Source organism: Ischnura elegans, chromosome 5 (assembly GCF_921293095.1).
Source record: "Ischnura elegans chromosome 5, ioIscEleg1.1, whole genome shotgun sequence".
In the NCBI taxonomy this organism is placed as follows: domain Eukaryota; kingdom Metazoa; phylum Arthropoda; class Insecta; order Odonata; family Coenagrionidae; genus Ischnura; species Ischnura elegans.
In genome coordinates, this window is record NC_060250.1 from 99461207 (window position 1) to 99480198 (window position 18992).

The 18992-nt window shown below is 36.6% G+C and overlaps 1 protein-coding gene across 1 annotated transcript in view; it reads right to left on the reverse strand.

Moving 5' to 3' along the window:
• Positions 1 to 18992, reverse strand: part of LOC124159321 (tryptophan 5-hydroxylase 1) — a 58044-nt gene that overhangs the window by 2192 nt on the left and 36860 nt on the right. The window contains exons 5-12 of the mRNA XM_046535064.1: positions 15316 to 15413; positions 14675 to 14742; positions 11746 to 11796; positions 5061 to 5159; positions 4911 to 4957; positions 4197 to 4332; positions 3580 to 3706; positions 1953 to 2224 (exon numbers count right to left, since the gene is read on the reverse strand). Coding sequence (XP_046391020.1) covers positions 1953 to 2224; positions 3580 to 3706; positions 4197 to 4332; positions 4911 to 4957; positions 5061 to 5159; positions 11746 to 11796; positions 14675 to 14742; positions 15316 to 15413 — 898 coding nt within the window. The remainder of the gene's footprint in view (positions 1 to 1952; positions 2225 to 3579; positions 3707 to 4196; positions 4333 to 4910; positions 4958 to 5060; positions 5160 to 11745; positions 11797 to 14674; positions 14743 to 15315; positions 15414 to 18992) is intronic.

The following is an 18992-nucleotide window of genomic DNA, read 5'->3' on the forward strand; positions in this document are numbered from 1 at the left end:
TTATACTCAATCAGTGTTTCTGTGATTCCTATTAATATCCCTAAATCTTGCACTTATTAATCCAATTAAGTAAAATGGACTAAACTTAACAATTTCGTTACCGAAGACCAGAGAATAGGAATTGTGAAGGCAATTGAATCAAATAACTCAGGGGTGTACATCTTGCAGTGTGACATGTTTGAAATTAAGGAGGATTTCTTTGAATTACCTCTTAGAAGTGGTACCATTGGTTATATTTGTAGTAAAAAAATTAGTACCTGGATGCAAATTGCACAGTCCACCCAGATTTTATCTAAGTGTGTTTTGTTGCCCTACGAAGAAGATGGACAGTTTTTGTGTGTGCCATATTGTAATATGGAAAGGTGCTGTTGAAATTTTCCTAATTTTGTCCTAATAAAAAGTGTCCTAATTTGTGAAAATAAAAGTTGGGGACCTTCTGAACTGATATTGATTTTTTGTTTTCCACTTTTAACCACTGTAACCTTACTTTGTCCTATAGCATTGATTGTTAATGTATTTAATTTCATTTTGATTTATCGGGAGTTAAAGGTAAAGATTCTATCTATGTACCGGTATCATATCAAGTGAGAAGGTAAATTAATTTAACTCTCATTCTATAAAAATGAGGAATGCCAGTAAAATATAGCTTTCGTTGGGAAACGGATGGCAGAATTGAAAAGAGCCAACGGTGTATCGTGGGAGAGGGGTTGGCCTATAGTTGGGAATACGAAGGCCCGACTGTAATGCTCTGTTGGCCCATCGTTGGGGAATCGTTGGTTGGGATACGGTTGGCGAGGTGGCCAAATCATACCATGGGCCAACCGCTGTGTCCCACCATCTGCCAACAGAGGGCCAACCAAAAATGTTACTTGGATATATACCATGGTGTCTATACATATATATGTATAGACACCATTTGTTCCAAGTTAACCTCAGGGTGCTACCTGCTAAGACGGCTTGTTCCTATCTCCAGTATGGAGACAGCTTTATCAATCTATTACGCTTATATCTATAGCAGGCTCAAATATAGCATTGCTGTATGGGGTCACTCACAACACACCCTGAGATTGATTCAATTACAGAAATGGGCCGTGAGGATATTGGCAGGTGTTGGAAAACGCAGTAGCTGCAGAATCCATTTTAAGGAGCTGAACCTCATGACCCTCACTTGCATTTATATCTACTCCTCAATTTTATACATAAAAGAACAGCACATGTCCCTCAAGCTGCTAGTAAACAACGACATTCACAATCACAACACAAGAAAAAATAAAGATTTTAGAGTGATCTCTCATAACCTCTCTCTATATGCCAAAAGCCCAGTGTATGCTGGTGTGTTGTTTTTTAATTCTCTACCAAAAGAGATTAAGGAAACTAAATCTTTACTGCAATTCAAAAACTGCTGAAAGGTTTTTTGATTGATGGAGCCTTTTACACTGTGAATGAGTATTTCAATCGATAGAGTTTTGGATTGTGTGTGTATAATGTGAATTTGTACTTGTAAAATAATTGTTTTTTCTTTTTTTAATCTTTTTATAGTGAGTTTGTACTGATGGATATTTGCTTAAAATGAATTATTTTACTTCTCCATTCTTCTGTATATGACCTTGATTGTGTGTACATATTGTGAGTTTGTAGTATTTTGTACTCTTGACTTGCCCTATATCCAATTTCTTGGATCAACAGGGCTAATAAAAATTATTATTATTATTATTATGTTACAATGTAGTTCCAGATCTGGAGAGTGGCTGAGGGGTTATAGCTCCCCTGGGTATCCAATTTTCACTAGATAGAATGGTAATTTTGTTCGCACCTCCACTACCGCAGGGAGGTTACCCCGTACTTAGCCTCCCCCTTGTCCCTATCCTGGATCTGCCATGGCTTCCACTTATCAAATTTCTACTGCATTTGAAGGTAAAACTAGCATGATAAAAGACAACATAACCACATACCTCATTTTTTCTTTGGCTTCTTCAAAGGAATCTGTGTAGAAGTAAGAATTCTGGAATGCTGTTATAACACATTCCTCTTTGCAGGTAATTTCGGGATCAAATCTTTTCAATTTCATGTTTTTATTTCCATTTACAACCCTTCCATCCTCAGGACAGGGAGTGAGAGATACAGCATGACGTAACTCAGCAACAGATGACAAAAGCCCTGCTCCATATACTCTCATCTTTCCCTTTTGCTTACAGAGTCCAAACTCCACAGTGAAGAAATATAGCTGGAATACATTATGAGTATATACATAGTTAGGTTGTGATATTAAAAATAATACTAAAAGAGACCTCATATTTCCCAAGATCAAGCACTTATAGTTTACTATTTTGAAATACATACATATATATGTCTTTGCTTTTAAAAATGACAAATTATATTATGACTTAAGTTTGTAATTCAAATGGTTTGTGCCACTAATTCCAAAAGAATGATTAGAAGTGGATTATATGAGGCCATTGAGTGCATAGCAAATATTTTATCTCATAGCTGGAGAGATAAATGCTATTCCTTTTTCCTGATCCTGTGCATTCCACATCTTAGTCAACATTTCATCCATATTCCACATCTTCAAACACCTCATCAAAAGTAATAAAACCTGTACTTGAGCCATTATCTCTCATTTATATTCATTATGAATAACATATTTATGAACCATGAAGGCAATATTTCCCTTTGGTGTTTTTCCTCTAAGGTTTTTCCTCTCCTCACAGCTTACTTATCCAGTTATGATTGGGGAAGGGCAAAAAACAGGAAAATGTATTAGAACGGGCAACTGTTACCATGGGCGGATCCAGGATTTCTTTCTGGGAGGGGCACAAGCACGGCCTTATCCAGGATTTTGTTCAGGGGGGGGCACAAGGATACCTCGTTATACAAAACGAACGAAATCAGAATGGGACCGTATTAAAAATCTGGCATATTTTTAAGGGTCTGGGGGGGGGCACGTGCCCCCGTGCCCCCCCCCTGGATCCGCCTATGACTGTTACTAAGAGAGGGAATATATAAGGAATTAAGCAAAAAAATGGAACATGGAAGTTGTCATTTGACAACTTTACCCCAATAATCCTGATTAATCATTGCCACAGTATGTTGTTATTCTAATTTATAGAACCCAATAGAGCAATTCATTAACAGGTACAGTAAAACCTAGATATTATGCCAGTAGAGGCACCAAAATATGGAGGCTGAGAAAAGTTAAAGTATGCAAATCGAAATTCGTGTAAAGGTTTACAAGGTGTGCCAGATATATATCATGTCACTTAATTAATTTTTAACAATACATATTTAATTGCTACCCCAAACAAACACAATTCAATAAGATCTCAGATGAAAACCCATTTTAACTCCATTCGAAGGGGTGGTTGAACTTTCAAACCCCACCCTCAGGTAATCCAATTTTAACTTCAAAATTTATGAGAAAGTTTACAAATTGTAATTTTTTTCTTGATCAAGGGGAAAGGATAAAATCAAAAATCATAAAAAATATTAGCATAGGCTACACATAAAAATATGCAATAAGAAAAATATTTCTTCTTTTTCTATCAATGATTTCACGAACACGTTTGAATGATTTCTTACAGTTGCGAGTCGTCCAACATCTTCATCAGAAGCTCCCAATGTTGCCAGACCAAGTTCTTGAGAAAACTGAGCAAAACTGGGATTAGCAAGTAGAGGCATGTGACCCAGAAGTTCATGGCAACAATCCCTGCAAAGAAATGTAAATATATGTAGGTATCATGCTACATTAAAACCAAGTTTTGATTGCAACCAACTATACAAGGAATTTGTATTTCCTTTCAGCTGTTGAAGAAGAATTATTCACTTTAGAGTGGTAGGCCAACAAAATTTCTTCAACAGGTGTCACTTATAATGCAATATAAATATAATATAAACTTTTCATTCTTAAAATTTCAATAAAAAGGGTTCCCAATCACATCAGACAACCAAACCAGAGCTCATAATTTATAATAAAACATGAACCAAGCAATATGCATTTTGGTTTCACCAAAATATATAGACAATCCTACTAGGTGATAGGACACCAGCCAAGTTGATCAAATACACTGCATATAGTTTTGACTGTTCAATAAGAATTCATTAGCAAATGTAAAAAATAAGAAATGGCAACATTTGAAAATTTTAGGACAAATTCTTAGGGCTAGGCTTGCATTAAACAGTACAAAAATATTGCTTACGGCTCTGGGGTGTAAAAAGGATCTGATGAATGCCTTATGTACTGAGTGCAGTGGAAAACCCTGAAGGCTAATCCTGAGAGGAAATCTCTGGGAGAGAGATATCCTGCCACTGGCCGCAGCTGAAACCCAGTCTTCCCTAAAAAGAAAAAAAAAAGTTTTGAAATCAATTCATGTTTTTTAAATAATTGGTACACAGAAATATGGAAAAAAATGTTGATAATATGCTATAGACTTGCTATAAAACAGAGCTGGGCATTATTGTAAAATATGAATTTGAAATACATTTGTAATTGTATTTTGTATTTCAAATACACAACCTGAATATATGTTGTATTTTATATAACAAATATGTTCAGATTTTTGGTATTTTATCATTCTAAAATTAAAGAAAAATTGTAAAATACCTTTGAAGCAGCTCTGTTAACACTTCTGTAACATTTTGCTTCAAAGATTACTTCGTTTTTGTTAGAATTGTTTTCTTCGTGTTTGCCATTATCCATAACGTGACAAAGCAGGTTATATTTTTTAAGATCTCTTAGTTTCCACACAAATTTATTTTGTATTTTTAGGGTATATAAAATAAATTTTCATTGTTTGTTTTTCAAATATCCAAGTCAAAAGTATTTTGTACTTCAAACACTCCTCGGCCTTTTTGCCCATCCCGGCTCTAAAACATGCTTGTTATTGATTTTAAATCAAAAAGGTTATCCTTACTTTTGAGAAAGGTGTTGACATCTTCCAGTTGAGGAATATTATCTTCCCTGAAAAGAATATAATGGTGATTGAGTGATATTACTGCCTCCCTCTAAAAATAAGTTTTTGGCAGTAAATAATAAATGCTGACTCATGCCATAATTTACCAACCTGTAACCACAATACTTGACGAGATGTGGCCAATTCTCCAAGTATTCTTCGCAGGCATGGACTGCATATAGCTTTTGAAGTTCACGGAAGACTGTACCCCTTTGATGGATGAAAATTTTAAAGTGCATTAGGGTTGATTTTTTTTTCAAATTATCCTCATTAGAATAAATCTAGCATGATAGAATATGGTTCCCCATTTATTTGCTCTTAACAGAATTTTTTAGGCATGAATTTTGTGAACTATGGTGAAAAATTATCGAGTTAAAAAGGGCTTGAAGTTAAAAAAATAATGAAAGGAGAATGAGTAAAACTTGAGGTGAACCAGAGGAAGATTCTGGATATTTGCTCTTCAAACAGTACGAGATCTCCCAAACACATAAGGGTGATTCGCAATAATGACGCTTAGAACTCTTGGAGGTAGTAGGGACGGTGATTTAATTGACCCACCAACTTTGGATCAGAAGTCTCCCCTCAGTTACTGCACTATTACAATACAAGCATTGTCTCTGATCCTTTTTCAGTAACTAAAAATGCCAAAAAGGTAAATGTTCTGAGAATGGTGAAATTTTACTTCCTAATCTAAAAATGCTTGTATCTTTCTTTTCCTGCTGATAGCTTTGCTGATTGACAAAGAAAAAAAACTAGATAGAGGTTTCTTTAGAATTCCAAAATTTTCATTATTATGGGAAAATATAAACTGAGAATTTCATTATTATCCAGATATAATCAGCATAAGTTTCATAATTCATTATCTGGTAAAGATATTTAATGGGTAATACTTCCACTAAATTAGCTTCCACAAAACTTCTCTTTTTTCACTCATACCACAAATGCATGATGGAATCTTAGAAACTTTTTATGCTGCCATGGCTTGCTAAGAAAGGAGTTGACCTCATATTCAAGGTAAAAAAAGTTAAAATTTCATCCATCATTGCCTTGTAAAATGTTGTAAACTGTACTGTCTCACCCAGGAATATGCAAAACTTAGTTTGACACTACTTCAAAAACCCATAACTGATATTCCAAGACTTGAAAATTATAGAAATTGAGGAGACACCACAAAAGAATCCAAGGTTCAACATTTAGGCTCCCTGTAATAATTCTGCTTCCATAATTCTCAACCTATTTTTTTTTCAAATAAACGGTTTGGTTCAATGAATCAAGGAATGGCAGTTACATTACACCTGCACAATCAAATGGAAAGAATAATTTTAAAAAGTTTACTGCAACTTTTTGTAATTACTAGTTCACTCCTTGACAAGATTACTAAATTTATTCAACAGTGTTTGGTGAGATGTTGTGGAACATATTGCAATGATAAATGAAAAAAACTTTGTGTATGTCCACAGTTTTTATGAGCGTGTGACGCGTTTCAGCGAATCAGCTTCGCCAACATCAGGTACAAAAATACTAGGCTAATTAAAAGTGTGGACATACACAAAGTTTTTTCATTTATCATTACTAAATTTGTTAGTTTGCTTGGATGTAATGCTGTAATTGGTAAGCAACATACTTTCCAATGTCCAATTGAGATTAAATTCGGCATGCGTATATAATTAAGACGAAAATAAATGAATTTGATATTAAATTTACAAAGTTCTTCGTTGATCTGCCATAACCGAATGGGTGATAATAAAATCACCATCGGCGGGAGTATATCCTGGAAAATATGCAACACGTTCTGTATGTAAGATTAACGGGGAACGGTGATTCAAGGGGTTCCATGGCATAAAAAACTAATTTTAGCTAAGCTGTAGGTGCTGAGGGTCCTGAATGCATTGCAATGTCGTCACAACGGTTGACCCTCAGTGACGAGAGCCAGAAGTGGAATGGGGAGAGACATAAAGTGGAGGGGGTAAAGGAAGTAGAGGGCACGTGATAGTGGAGAGGAGCAGATACGAGGCTGATTTCACTATGTACTGTGATACTCAAGTCAAAGGAGCCCTCCTGCAGCCAATGTGAATTCAGTGAGATCCGAAATTGTCCCAAAGGAGAGCTGAATCTGGGTATTTATTTACCTCTAGCAAAGAAACTATGACAGTTAAAGGTATAAACACTTAGCTTCCGATATAACCTTTTTCTTAGAGACATGGCTTACAATTTTTCGTAATTTTTCGCAAATTTTTACGGTGACAGTTCCCCCTTCTTCTTCACTGGGGACTAGGGAGGGATAGCATAGTAACGGTGACCTGTCAACTTTACTTGCTCTTCATTACTTTTGCTATTCTCCATGTAGACAGGATATAAAGCCAGCCAAATTATTGAATCTTAAGACAAGATCAAGTTTTGGGCATTCGCTTATTACCCACCCTTCGTGGTCTATGATGTTACGACCCAATAAACATTTTAAAAAGTCATCGTTGAATGTCAACAAATTTTATGCGATGAAATAAACGAATAATTGTTATCCAACAAACCACACATAGTAACTCAGGTAGAAACACCAAGGGTGTTAAGTAAATGTAGAAGAAAGAAACCAAAACTAAATAAAGGAAAAGTAAGAATAATGACAAGAAGAGATTTTTGTAGGACTATTTTTCCTCCGATACACAAAACCATTTCATACCAATGGCCTTTATTGTCTGAGTGAAGAATGCAGGCGCAGTCAGGTTTTCATATTGGAAATTAAAACGTTCAGTTCAGCAGCCGAACTCTCCAATGGATTACTCACTCCAACGAAGCATTTTTGTGGCTTCCAAATTAGGTTCACTTAAGAGGATCGGACGCTGAAGACACTTCTCAGAAAAGGGAAATTTATTTTCGTCCTAAACGAAGGAAAACCCAATTTTATACGACCGAGCGAACACATTCATAATATATAAATGAAAATTCTATTCTTCCATTAGTGCTAAGGACATGAGGCACTGATTCCTTAGACTAAATCGGGCGTTCTATATCCTGAGAAATACGTCGCGAAGAACAGCTGAAGAAAAAAATGGTTCAACAATAAATAGCAACGCCATAATTTACGTTAAAAATAAAGAGGAAAAAATGAGTGTTTTTGGAGTAGAGAGCAAGTGAAAATATTGAGAAATAAGTATTAAAGTGTCTTCGTGTGATGATGGCTCCAAAGTGGATATTTTTCTTCAAGTATACCTGATTCGAGAAGTTACTGGGAATGTAAGGGAAGGTACTCCTTGTGCAAAAAATCCACAGAGAAAAAATCATTCGCCTTGACCAGGATACGAACTCAAAGTAGTCCATATCGTACGCACAGCGCCAGAGTTGGAGAGCAAAGTCCGAACTTTGACCAATTTCGCTCTTGACTAATTTAAGAATGCCTGGACTTGCTACGGTGATATCTTTACGAAGTCACCCGCAATGCACAAATTGTGCGAAAAAGCCTCGGTAGCTTAACTGCCCAAAGCACTTGACCGGAAATCGGGGGATCCGGGTTCGAATCCTGGTCAAGGCGAATGATTTTTTCTCTGTTGATTTTTCGCACAATTTGTGCATTGAGGGTGACTCCGTAAAGATATCACCGTGGCTATAGTCCCAGTATTCTTAAACTAAGGTACTCCTTGTTTGAAAAGGAAGTCAGCATTGCGAAGAAACTGTCTTTTGATCATCGAGATTAATTAGACTCCGGAGATCCAAATGCCGTGTCTATATAATTCAATAATAAGAAAATGGATGTAAATTTTCGGTCTTGTGAAACTTTGAGCGATTATTAGATATCTTTCGCATATAATTTATTTTGTTCATTACGGTATTATTTTTCTATGGCATTATACAACTATTAATAAATGTTAATTGTTTTCAGATTTAGACTGCATTTGACAAATTTTTATCCCTACTGGACAACATAGTACGTAAAAGCCCGCACAAAATGACAATAATATTCAGTGTGAATCCCTCTACATATTCAGCAGACATTTTATCATCGGCACCGATAATTCGCTGAAATAACGCATTCCAGCGCCGCAATTACTCATGTTACGGTTGCAAACAATTAAGCTGGGTCAGCAACTGACAACCAAATCAACAAATGACTGTTCTACCACAGCAATTCGGATCTCTGGCGGAGCATATCGCATTTGTAACCGGAGAAAATTTATATGCGCTGCGAGAAAATGACTATTGCTATCTCAGTGAAGTAAAGGCAGAAAACGCAATTTGCTCAGGTTAGAGTGAGTTTTGTCGTCATTATTCTGACAAACGAATTTTTCAATGACAGTAACTCAAATAACACATTTTTATCCATACCTACATAATATAGCGAACCAAAATAGGTACACTGCAGACCTCTATGTCTCCCTATCACAAGCAAGTTCTTTTACCTCTTTTTCCCTGTCCTTCTTGATATGTCTTTGCCACTTCTCCCTTGGTCTTCCTCTACGAAATTTTCATAATTTTTCCTTAGATTATGATTCCCTCGTAACTAGTGGCGCAACGAGGGGGGGACTTTAGGGGATAAAATCCCCCAGATATCAGAGAAATTTTAAAATTTAATCCATTTTACTTAATTGGATAAATACTAATTGTAGAATAGTGTAAGGATTAATAAAATATCCCTCAGAAAGCCGTAAAACTCACAATTTTGAACCATTTGTCTCAAAAATTTTCTGGGGGAGGCACCCGCACCTCCCGTAATCCATACCCCCTAGTATTAGCTACACCTAAACCCGCCTAGCCTTAATTAGTAGCTGTGCACCTGCTCGTAACTGCTGCGCCCGCCCACCTAGAATTCATCTGAAACTACCACTGTGTATTCCGTTATACTTAATGAACATCATAGCAATCATCCTTTAAATAGGTGGGAGGTATACCAGCAAAAAAATCGATAATCGATCCATTCACAGTCGTTAACTCCCTTACGCGCAGCTTTCACGGCGCAAATGCACTCATCAATCGGTTGCCTACCAATACTAGGAAACAATGGATTTAAAAAATATAATATTTTTTTAGGATTTTTTTGGTACGTGAAAATCGTTTTTCATTGTATATCATAGCCTCCGCACGAAAAAGTCCATTTCCCATATCCACCCGTACCACGTCGTACCCTGCCTTCTCGCTCCATTGTGTGCGGAGTTGATGGGATCCGATCGCGGACGGGTTGGCGGCAGTAGCGAGAGCGACGAGCCGCAACTAGGTCGCGCAGTTAAAATTAGGCGCCTATCCCGATGCTCTACACGGGAACAATAGAACTGTCAGCAGTTACGGTCACACTTCGAGCGCATCCCTACGGACGGTTTTTAGCCTCGATGATAACAATTGCTATGACATTGTCGAATGCGGATGGGAAACCAACAATCGTCAAAGTTGGTCATAACTTAAAGTTTTTCAAATGTTGTTTTATTCATATCTTGTTCAGCCTCACGAAATTATGCCCTCTCTTTGATAAGGTAAATGTAACTATCTATTTCCAAGTCATCCTTTACGTAGTCTAACTACCAAATTTATACGTTGTCTGTAATGCGGAAACATTAGAAAAATATGGAGCAGATAGTTTTACTGCATCCATCGCATAAGCAATTTGACAATGGCTTCACGAAAAAATGTTCAAATCAAGGTACTTATAACATTAAATTGAAATACATTAATTGAAAATATCTCATTACTCTAACATTTTGAGTAATTAGAAATTACTGCCCTAAGTCATAAAGGTCAAAATAATTGCGTTCATTTAATATAAATGTCATTGCAGTCAGCTCAAATATTTAGAAAGAAATAGGTTAATAGATGTTTATTTACTAATTAGCATGTTACTCATCCTAATTTTTCTTAGTTTCATAGAAGGATACCATTTTTTAAACTAATTTTCGGTAGTATGCTTAAGTAAGAATTACCCTTATCAAGAGAATTGCGTACTAGCAGTGGAACGTTCTAAGAATGCTGACTCATAATAATTGAACACAGGCTACATAGAAATTTTAATCCTGCGGCCACTAAATGGTTCAGTAAGTGCAACATGCAGTAAAACTGTTTCAAAAAATTGAAAGAAACAACTAGATTTTTATTGAGTTTCCCGGGTTCTCTTCCGCTTAGGATCATTTGTAATAGTAATTTGTTTCACTGATTGTAGCGGCAGGAAAATGTATCGTCATCATACATAAATACACACGGAAGAGTACCCAAAAACTAAATTCGTATTTGACACTCCGCGTAAGCGTCCTATTCAATTACATTATAAAGCTTTTATTTACGCAATAGCCTAATGTAGATGAAATTAGGTGCTCTTTTTGCAGTTATGCTTTCATATAATAAACTCCAAATGATTTCGGTTGTACATTGCACATCTCGCAGAGAAATAATGATGATATCAATCTCACATTACCACCGGCCGCCAGCGGCTACAAATTTATGGTAATCAATATCGGACGAAACTTTAATTTAGCACATTTAGTACTTTTATTCACATAAGTAATCGGACATGTGAACGTATGCCGCAATTGTATATAAAAACTTCAATTACATAAAAAAATGTTTGGGTTTCCTCTAATTCGAATAAAGCACAACACTTATTCAACTGAAGGGGACAAGTTTTCCTGACCTAAATGAAAATGCGTTTTAAAGCTATCTCATGCACTTCATTTTATTCTGATACAAGCATATGCCATCAATTATACACGGAGCCGAAATTTTCAGAGAATGGCACTCAACTAAAAAAACATGTTGGCCATTGAGTGATAAATACTACAGCCGAAGGGGAACGTACGTAGAAAAAAATTGAAACAGTACTCACCATGTGCGGATTTCTTCCGGAGTGTACTGCACTTTTGGTATGGGTTGACCACTGGGGATAAGCCGCGTGAAACCGAGAAATATATATGTTAACACGAACATAAATCCCATAAATACTCCATTTACAAATTTGAAAGCATCAACCAAAAAGTTTCAATTATATTTAAAATCACTTCCGAGAGTTCAATAGTCACCAGCTTACTTTAATTTCATTGCGGATCTTCCGATTATGTTGTCAGCTGGTAAGACGTGATTATTTAACCTTTTGAATTTCACTCTTTATTCTCCTTATTTTGGATTCAAAATATAGGTTAATTATCATAATTAAAATAGAATTGATTTCTCTGACGCGTTAAAATATTTTCGATTCAAAGATTATCTCAGCTAGATTGCAAAAATCTTTCTCCTCATTTCTACTGCACATCGCTAAATAATTCTCCAATTTAGATCATTGCAAAATATACATTCATGAGCGTTTCTACGCGTCACTGACTGACCGTTACACCCTGTTTTTGTTCATGTATTTCCCCTTTGACTTAATACAAATCAATTTAGGAAATTTCTGGAGGATTACACCAAAAACAAGTTAGTGAAAGCATATACTGGCTATGGTACCACCCTGTGACCCCAGTAGAACCGGAGATTTTAAACTTCAAAGTCGTCGTCACTGACTGACAAAAATGAAACTCCGTTTTGTGACGTTGTCACATTTCTTCGCATTGCTCTGAAATTATGCAAGATAAAGAAAATCCACGAAATACGTTAAATAGTTCTAAGTGTTGCCCAAACGTATGCAAAATCGTGACTTTGTGTAAGTAATGTTTTCCTCTCTTTGGCCATAAAAATGGAGCGTCACTGACTGACGGGAATGGTCACTGACTGACACATGTGATTTGATGCGTGTTAACTTTTCTTTTTCATGGAATGAGCATTACAAAATATATGTATATTGAACACAGAAATTTATTTAAAAGAAACAATACAGTTGCATAGCCAGGGGTATGTCCAGGGGGTCCGGACCCCTCCCCCCCCGAAATTATTTTCACAAAAGAAAAACACAATTATTTTCCTTCAGAAAATAGTGTTAAAATTAGTTTAGAACCCTCTACCTAGTACCCTGTTTTTAAAACATTTTCCCCCTGTGTTAGACCCCCCCTGAACGAAATTCCTGGCTACCCCACTGAAACATAAGCACATAGTATGTATTTTATCCAGTAATTTTGCTTCGATTTCTATATTCTCGCTTAAAATGGTGAGTACTCCTAGCACTATGATCTATTGCGTAAGGAGACATCTTAATTATATTTATAGCAACTAACTCCACATGGTGAACAAAGATTGTGTTCCGAATGGGTGAAATGCCGTGCCACTGTTAGTCCAGCATTTCATTGGAGGCAGAAATGCCGTCCAGGGATCTCTGCAAATTTTATTTTCATGCTGTTTTAATTACACACTCATACTGCATTTATTACAGGAGAACCCGACTTAAAAGCTTCCCAGGTCTTGTTTCTGCCTTTGCCCCCAGCTACATCAACACCACCCTTTCCATGATCTGTTACGACTTCATTGCCGCTCTCTATTCTTCCTGTTTAATTCCTCGCGTTCACCTCTTTACTTTTTCCTCTCACGATGCTCGCGCTGTCTCTGCTCCCGTCTTTGCCATCTTAATAAATCCTGACATATGTTACAAGTAAGGATTTCAGATCTCAACAACCATTCTGCTCCTATGCCCCGCTTTCACAACAAACGTACCGAAGCGACGCGACGACAATGAAGGTGACGGTGATACGCGGCATGCCGAAGTCAACAATTGGCAAAAAAATAAAATATTCCGCTGCATAAACAAACAATTTACCAAGAAAAATAAAACTGATATAACATTATTACTCGAGGAACATATTATGCCACAAATTTAGTGTACCAGTCGGGGCCAATGAAGCGCACGCACCAAAATTTGAAACTTGAGCAATACCACAGGTTAAAATGTCAGTCAGTGACGGCCCTCGGAACAAAAACGGTGAATACTGGGGAATTTTTTTATTCTGATCTTTCATCCTTGGGATGGACTTGATTTGGATACGAAACGATTTATCTCCCGCATCCCTCGATTTTGGTCAGCGGAAAAAAATGTATGTCAATCGTCACTGACTGACACCAAAACGACGCACTGTTGCGTTACATTCCTCTGCATGACCATGTGGCTTTCAAGTATTGATGAAATGGATTGGTAAGACACAGTCATGATTGGGGAGAATGGTTAACTGTAAATTTTCATAGAAAAATCTTATCTTAGTTGCGTAATCTTCAGTAATACAATGGCTCTGTAAACGGAATCATTTGCTCTTGTGATACGAGAGCTCAATTCCGCGGCGTTTTCGTAAAAAATGGTTGGAGTATGGGGAGAAACAGGTACGGATTATTAAAATTTGGAATATTTACACCATATCAGGATTTTGAACGGTCCATTTACCTCAAATTGAATTTTTGAACCCTAGTATGACAGTTACGTAGAAACGCTCTCATATAGATATGATTTACACCGTGCAATAGGGCTATGATGTTAACGCCGGACAACTAAGGCCTCATTCCAGTGATAAAAAGCTGCATGGAAATAAGTCTTGGACCTGCAGCAAATGTCGGTGGTGCTACAAGAACAGCAGCAAGGGAGATCGCCAGTAATCAACACATTAATAAAAACACAACACAAACAACCTTCAGAAGTTGAACGATGGAGTGAAATGGCAAAAAAACCCGTTGAAATTGGCTATGATAATGGAGAATCAACGAATTTCAAATGTTAGGGGCACGAGTTCACATTAAAGTGTAAACAAATAATTCATAGACAGAATTAATGAATGATAGTTATTGGAAGCTCGGCGTATAGATCAGGTGAAATGTAAAGAGAAAGGTGGTAAAGATAATGTACTTACTATTTGTAAGAGTTAGCAATGTCAGCAAAATGTTCCCTTCTTTTTCTGTAAACAGGATCTTTAAAACCCTGAAGAAAAAGTGATAAATAATGAATTAGCAAAAAAAATCACAGCTAAAACAATCTTGGAGAAATTTAAGGTTTGATATTTTGAGGAGACGACCGGCAGCTGAGGTAATTTGCGCCATGAAGGGAAGGGAATGGAAGGAAGAGTGGAGGAAAACCCGGCGTCGGCATTAACCTGCTCTTGACGAAAGGTGCCAAGGGGGTCACGTCTTATCCGACGGACAGAATGTTGCGCTTGTTATGCCCTCTACACAGCACTTAAGCTGGTATCGGGCAGTCTCTGAACATTTTATGCCAGCGCCAAGATTTGAACCCTAGCCCACAGGCTGGAAAGCCAACAGTCTAACCACCACACCAACCCGATCCCGAGAAATTTAAGGACAATTCAATTTGTCTGGTTTATTCCATAAAATGACCTAATTTCCCCAAAATACCCTATTCATTTGCAAAATCCCAAGTTCTCCAAAGAAATTTAACTCCTTCAGCTATAAAAGGGTTAAATGTACAATAACACGAAAACATTGTTCAAAGGCTCATGTTAAGGAATCCGGAAACAAGGAGGGAATCGGTACTCACAGGATGGTCTGCGTCTAAGTCGGAACCGTACATGAGCACTCGTTGAGCCATATCCAGATCATCAATCTTGCGCGGAAACCAGGGCATTTCACCAAAATCTGCAAGGAAATTAGAACGAAACATCAATCAAATTTCACCTAGTCATGCTTAAGCTGGGAATTTTACGAAATAAACTCATTTCATATTAATAAAAAAGGGAATATTTCCCCTCGAGCTGGAATTGACCTACATTGGCCTTTGACCTCCAAAGCCACTTTGCCATTATGTTAAGCAAGTTCTTAAATTCCCATGGTAACTTAGCAGGGAAAGTTTCAAACACCCCAAATCCACTAATTTGCTATTTATATGCCTGAAAATGTGAAAATACTTACTCGTAATATAGAAAATACTAAAATTAAGCTAGTGATGTTAAAAAAAAATTGGATTCTATCGCCTGGCAAATACGAAGATTCATCATGCATCGCAAAATTTATCATCATGAAGACCATTCGCGAGAATATAAGCGATGAAAACTAAGTAAAACTTAAATAAGTTGATATTCGTTATTTAAGCCACGTTTGTACAATGTAGGAATAATTTCTTATTTTCTTAACCACGAAAACAGCAATGATTGGCCTTTACAACGGTGGGATAGAACATAACGACGATATACGATAACTGACATCCATGCCCTGGGCAGGAGTATTCTACCCACGCGGGACTCGAACCCGCGACCTTCAGTTTGGCAGGCGAGGACTCTCACCCGCCGCCACTGAGGCCGGCAACAAACTTTCAAAAGATATGATCCATTTCCTTAAAAATATCTTCTTCAATTTGGTCATTAACAACAAATAAAAACGTAGCAGGTTTATCTAACCGCCTATGATCGAGGAATAATTTATAGGACTTTATTCCGAGCTAGCAAGTTTTCTAGTTTTCACCACTAAATTTTTTGCTATTTTCTTCCATTCTCTGCTTAAGACAATTCAATCATGCGTGCATCAATCAATTATATCATCCAAAAAAATCAAAGGAATTAAAATTTCAACGTTTTCCTCTTTAATCATTGGCTCACGAAAATAAAATAATTTACTAATCGATCGGTTTTTAAATGACATGCCATTCCAAAAGGCATTCCTAAGTAATTATTGCGAAGGGAGAGGCATTGAAAAATATAAGGAGGACCTAATCTTTTCGATGGTCTCCACATTTGATTCTAGAATCAGCACATTGAAAAATGCACATTACTATTTGAGGGACATTACTTAAACTGAATTATATGTATTCATAAATTTTTAGTGGAGCATTATTCAAGGGAATACCCCGTGTTACACACATAGACTAATAAAATTAATTTTATCGTTAGAAATAATGGGGGGGGGGGGAGGGGGAATCACAATCCGAACAAAAAGGTGAGATATTTAAACTGTAATAAAAAGCATCTTGATGCCAGGAATTTTTCAGTAATTAATTGCATGTAAAATAATAGAGACATCAGCATTTTTCAAAAGTCACTACATTGAATTCATGATATTTTTGTCTTCGTGCATGAATTTTCCGTCATGATCCGCAAACGAGGATAATCAACGCTCGGACTAATCTCAACGCGGAGCTAAAACGCAGAACCAAATGTTCCTCAATGACTCAAATGTCAATTAACGGCCTCTGGTCATTTTTCCCCAACATGAGCCTCTCAGGATGAATGTCTCCTCGTTCAATTAGCGCTAAGCCCAATCATTCAAGCTGTACAGCGGGCCTCCGCGTTGACAGACTCTTTCTGCATTCTGTTTGAAGCAGATATCCCGGATTATCTCATCAAGTATGACCTTCTGAATACGTGCTAAGGAGGCCGGAATAATTGGGAACATATTATATTCTTGATTTTTGTCGGGCAACTTGTTACTCGACCGGAATGTTTGCTTCTAAAGAACCCACACCAGGTCTTAATACTCGATGTGAATTTATGTGCAAATACTACTCCAATCAGGGAAAAATGTAGGCAGTAAAAAAATAGTTCATGCTTCAAAAGCGTGAGTATTTACGCATCTCATCTGATTTCTTTCAATAAACGAATTAAAAAATTTCTACACATATGTATTGGCAATAACGAGGAAGATGGTAATCACGAATTCGGTACTTCATCGCACTTATAGACAATCGAAAAATGAAGTTGCAAAGAAAATCAATTTTGCACACATCTGCTACTTTTACATGACTGCTTACTCTGATTAGCATTTACTGCAGACACCAGCATTTCAATTCGGCCCTCCTCCCTTTCCTGCTGCGGTTGCATTTTGATTAATATTCATACTCCCAGGTGTTTTGTGAATATCCCTTTTACTGGGATTTTTTTCTTTACATTGAGGTAAGTATTAATGAACTCACTTCTGACGGAATGAGTAGCTTCATAAAGGCTATCACCGATCAAAATTACATATTCAATGTTTGTTTCACCACATCGTCCCGTTGGAATCCATTTATCCATTATTTCATAACTACTTAGGGTCATTGTGCAATCAGTGTGACAAAGTATTGAAACGTATTAGAAAATAACCAAAAAAGTTATGATTTGAAGAGGCGATTTAATTTGAAAGAATTTAATAAATATGAGCTTCATATTTATTAAATTCTTCATCATTTAGAAACCTTCAGCAAGTGTTTAATATTAAAATAGTTCATTTAACTTGGAATGAGTAACCATACTTTCTATGGAAAATAACCATTCATCAAAATCCCCAAGTTTCCACAGCAGCGGGAGCCTCATATGGTTGCCATTATTTGTAAATGATGACTGATTTGGTACTGATTGGTCTGATCGTAATGGACTTTTCTGTGTTAAATATGTGGCAATACGTATAAATTATTGTGCTGGTTTTACATAAGTTTGCACTTATATTTTTTCTCCAAACCACATCAGGGGCGGGTGATTAGAGCTAGGGATGTTGAGCTTTAATTGAAGACGATAATTAATATAATACTTTTTATTTTACGACACTCTCAGCTTTCCAATTCGGGTCACCATGATGGAGTGAAGAACAATGAAACAAAGCAGTAGAAGAATTTGAGAAATAGCTCGCGATAAGTGCACTATTTCACTGATAATATAATTTTTAGACGTGTAGAATTCAGATAAGCAATTAGATTACGAAGTTCTTCGCATTATTTACCAAGGAGTGAACATAAACTTCTACAAAAACTTCATTCCATTATCGTACATAGTGCATCGTTTGTTTTCAATACGGTGCAGAAATAATGTTATTTCGTTACAGAGCTGGAATGAAAAACATCAAAACTTATCATTGTTTCATTGTATTTTTTCATAAAATATACGAAAAACAATAAATTTTCATAAAAGTTAAAATCTCTCTGGAGCTACCTTTACCTCTCTTCCTCAACCGAAAGGGCTAATGAACCAGCGCCTCACATCGGTCGTAGGTTTAAATGCCCAGATATTCAAATCCGATGTTCAAGGTATATCGTCTATTCATTCGATCATTAGTGTGCATCATTACTCACTTACGTTGGTTAATATGCGAGCTCATTAAATCGAATTGTTTTATAGGCAGTAAGGTATAATAATAGTTAAATTGAGAAAAAGTGGAGGTTATGTGCAAGGTGTTTCATGAGGAATCTGCAATACTTCAGGAGGTGGGAAGGGAGACCATTTTAAGCATTTTTGTCCATAGACATGGTCGCAT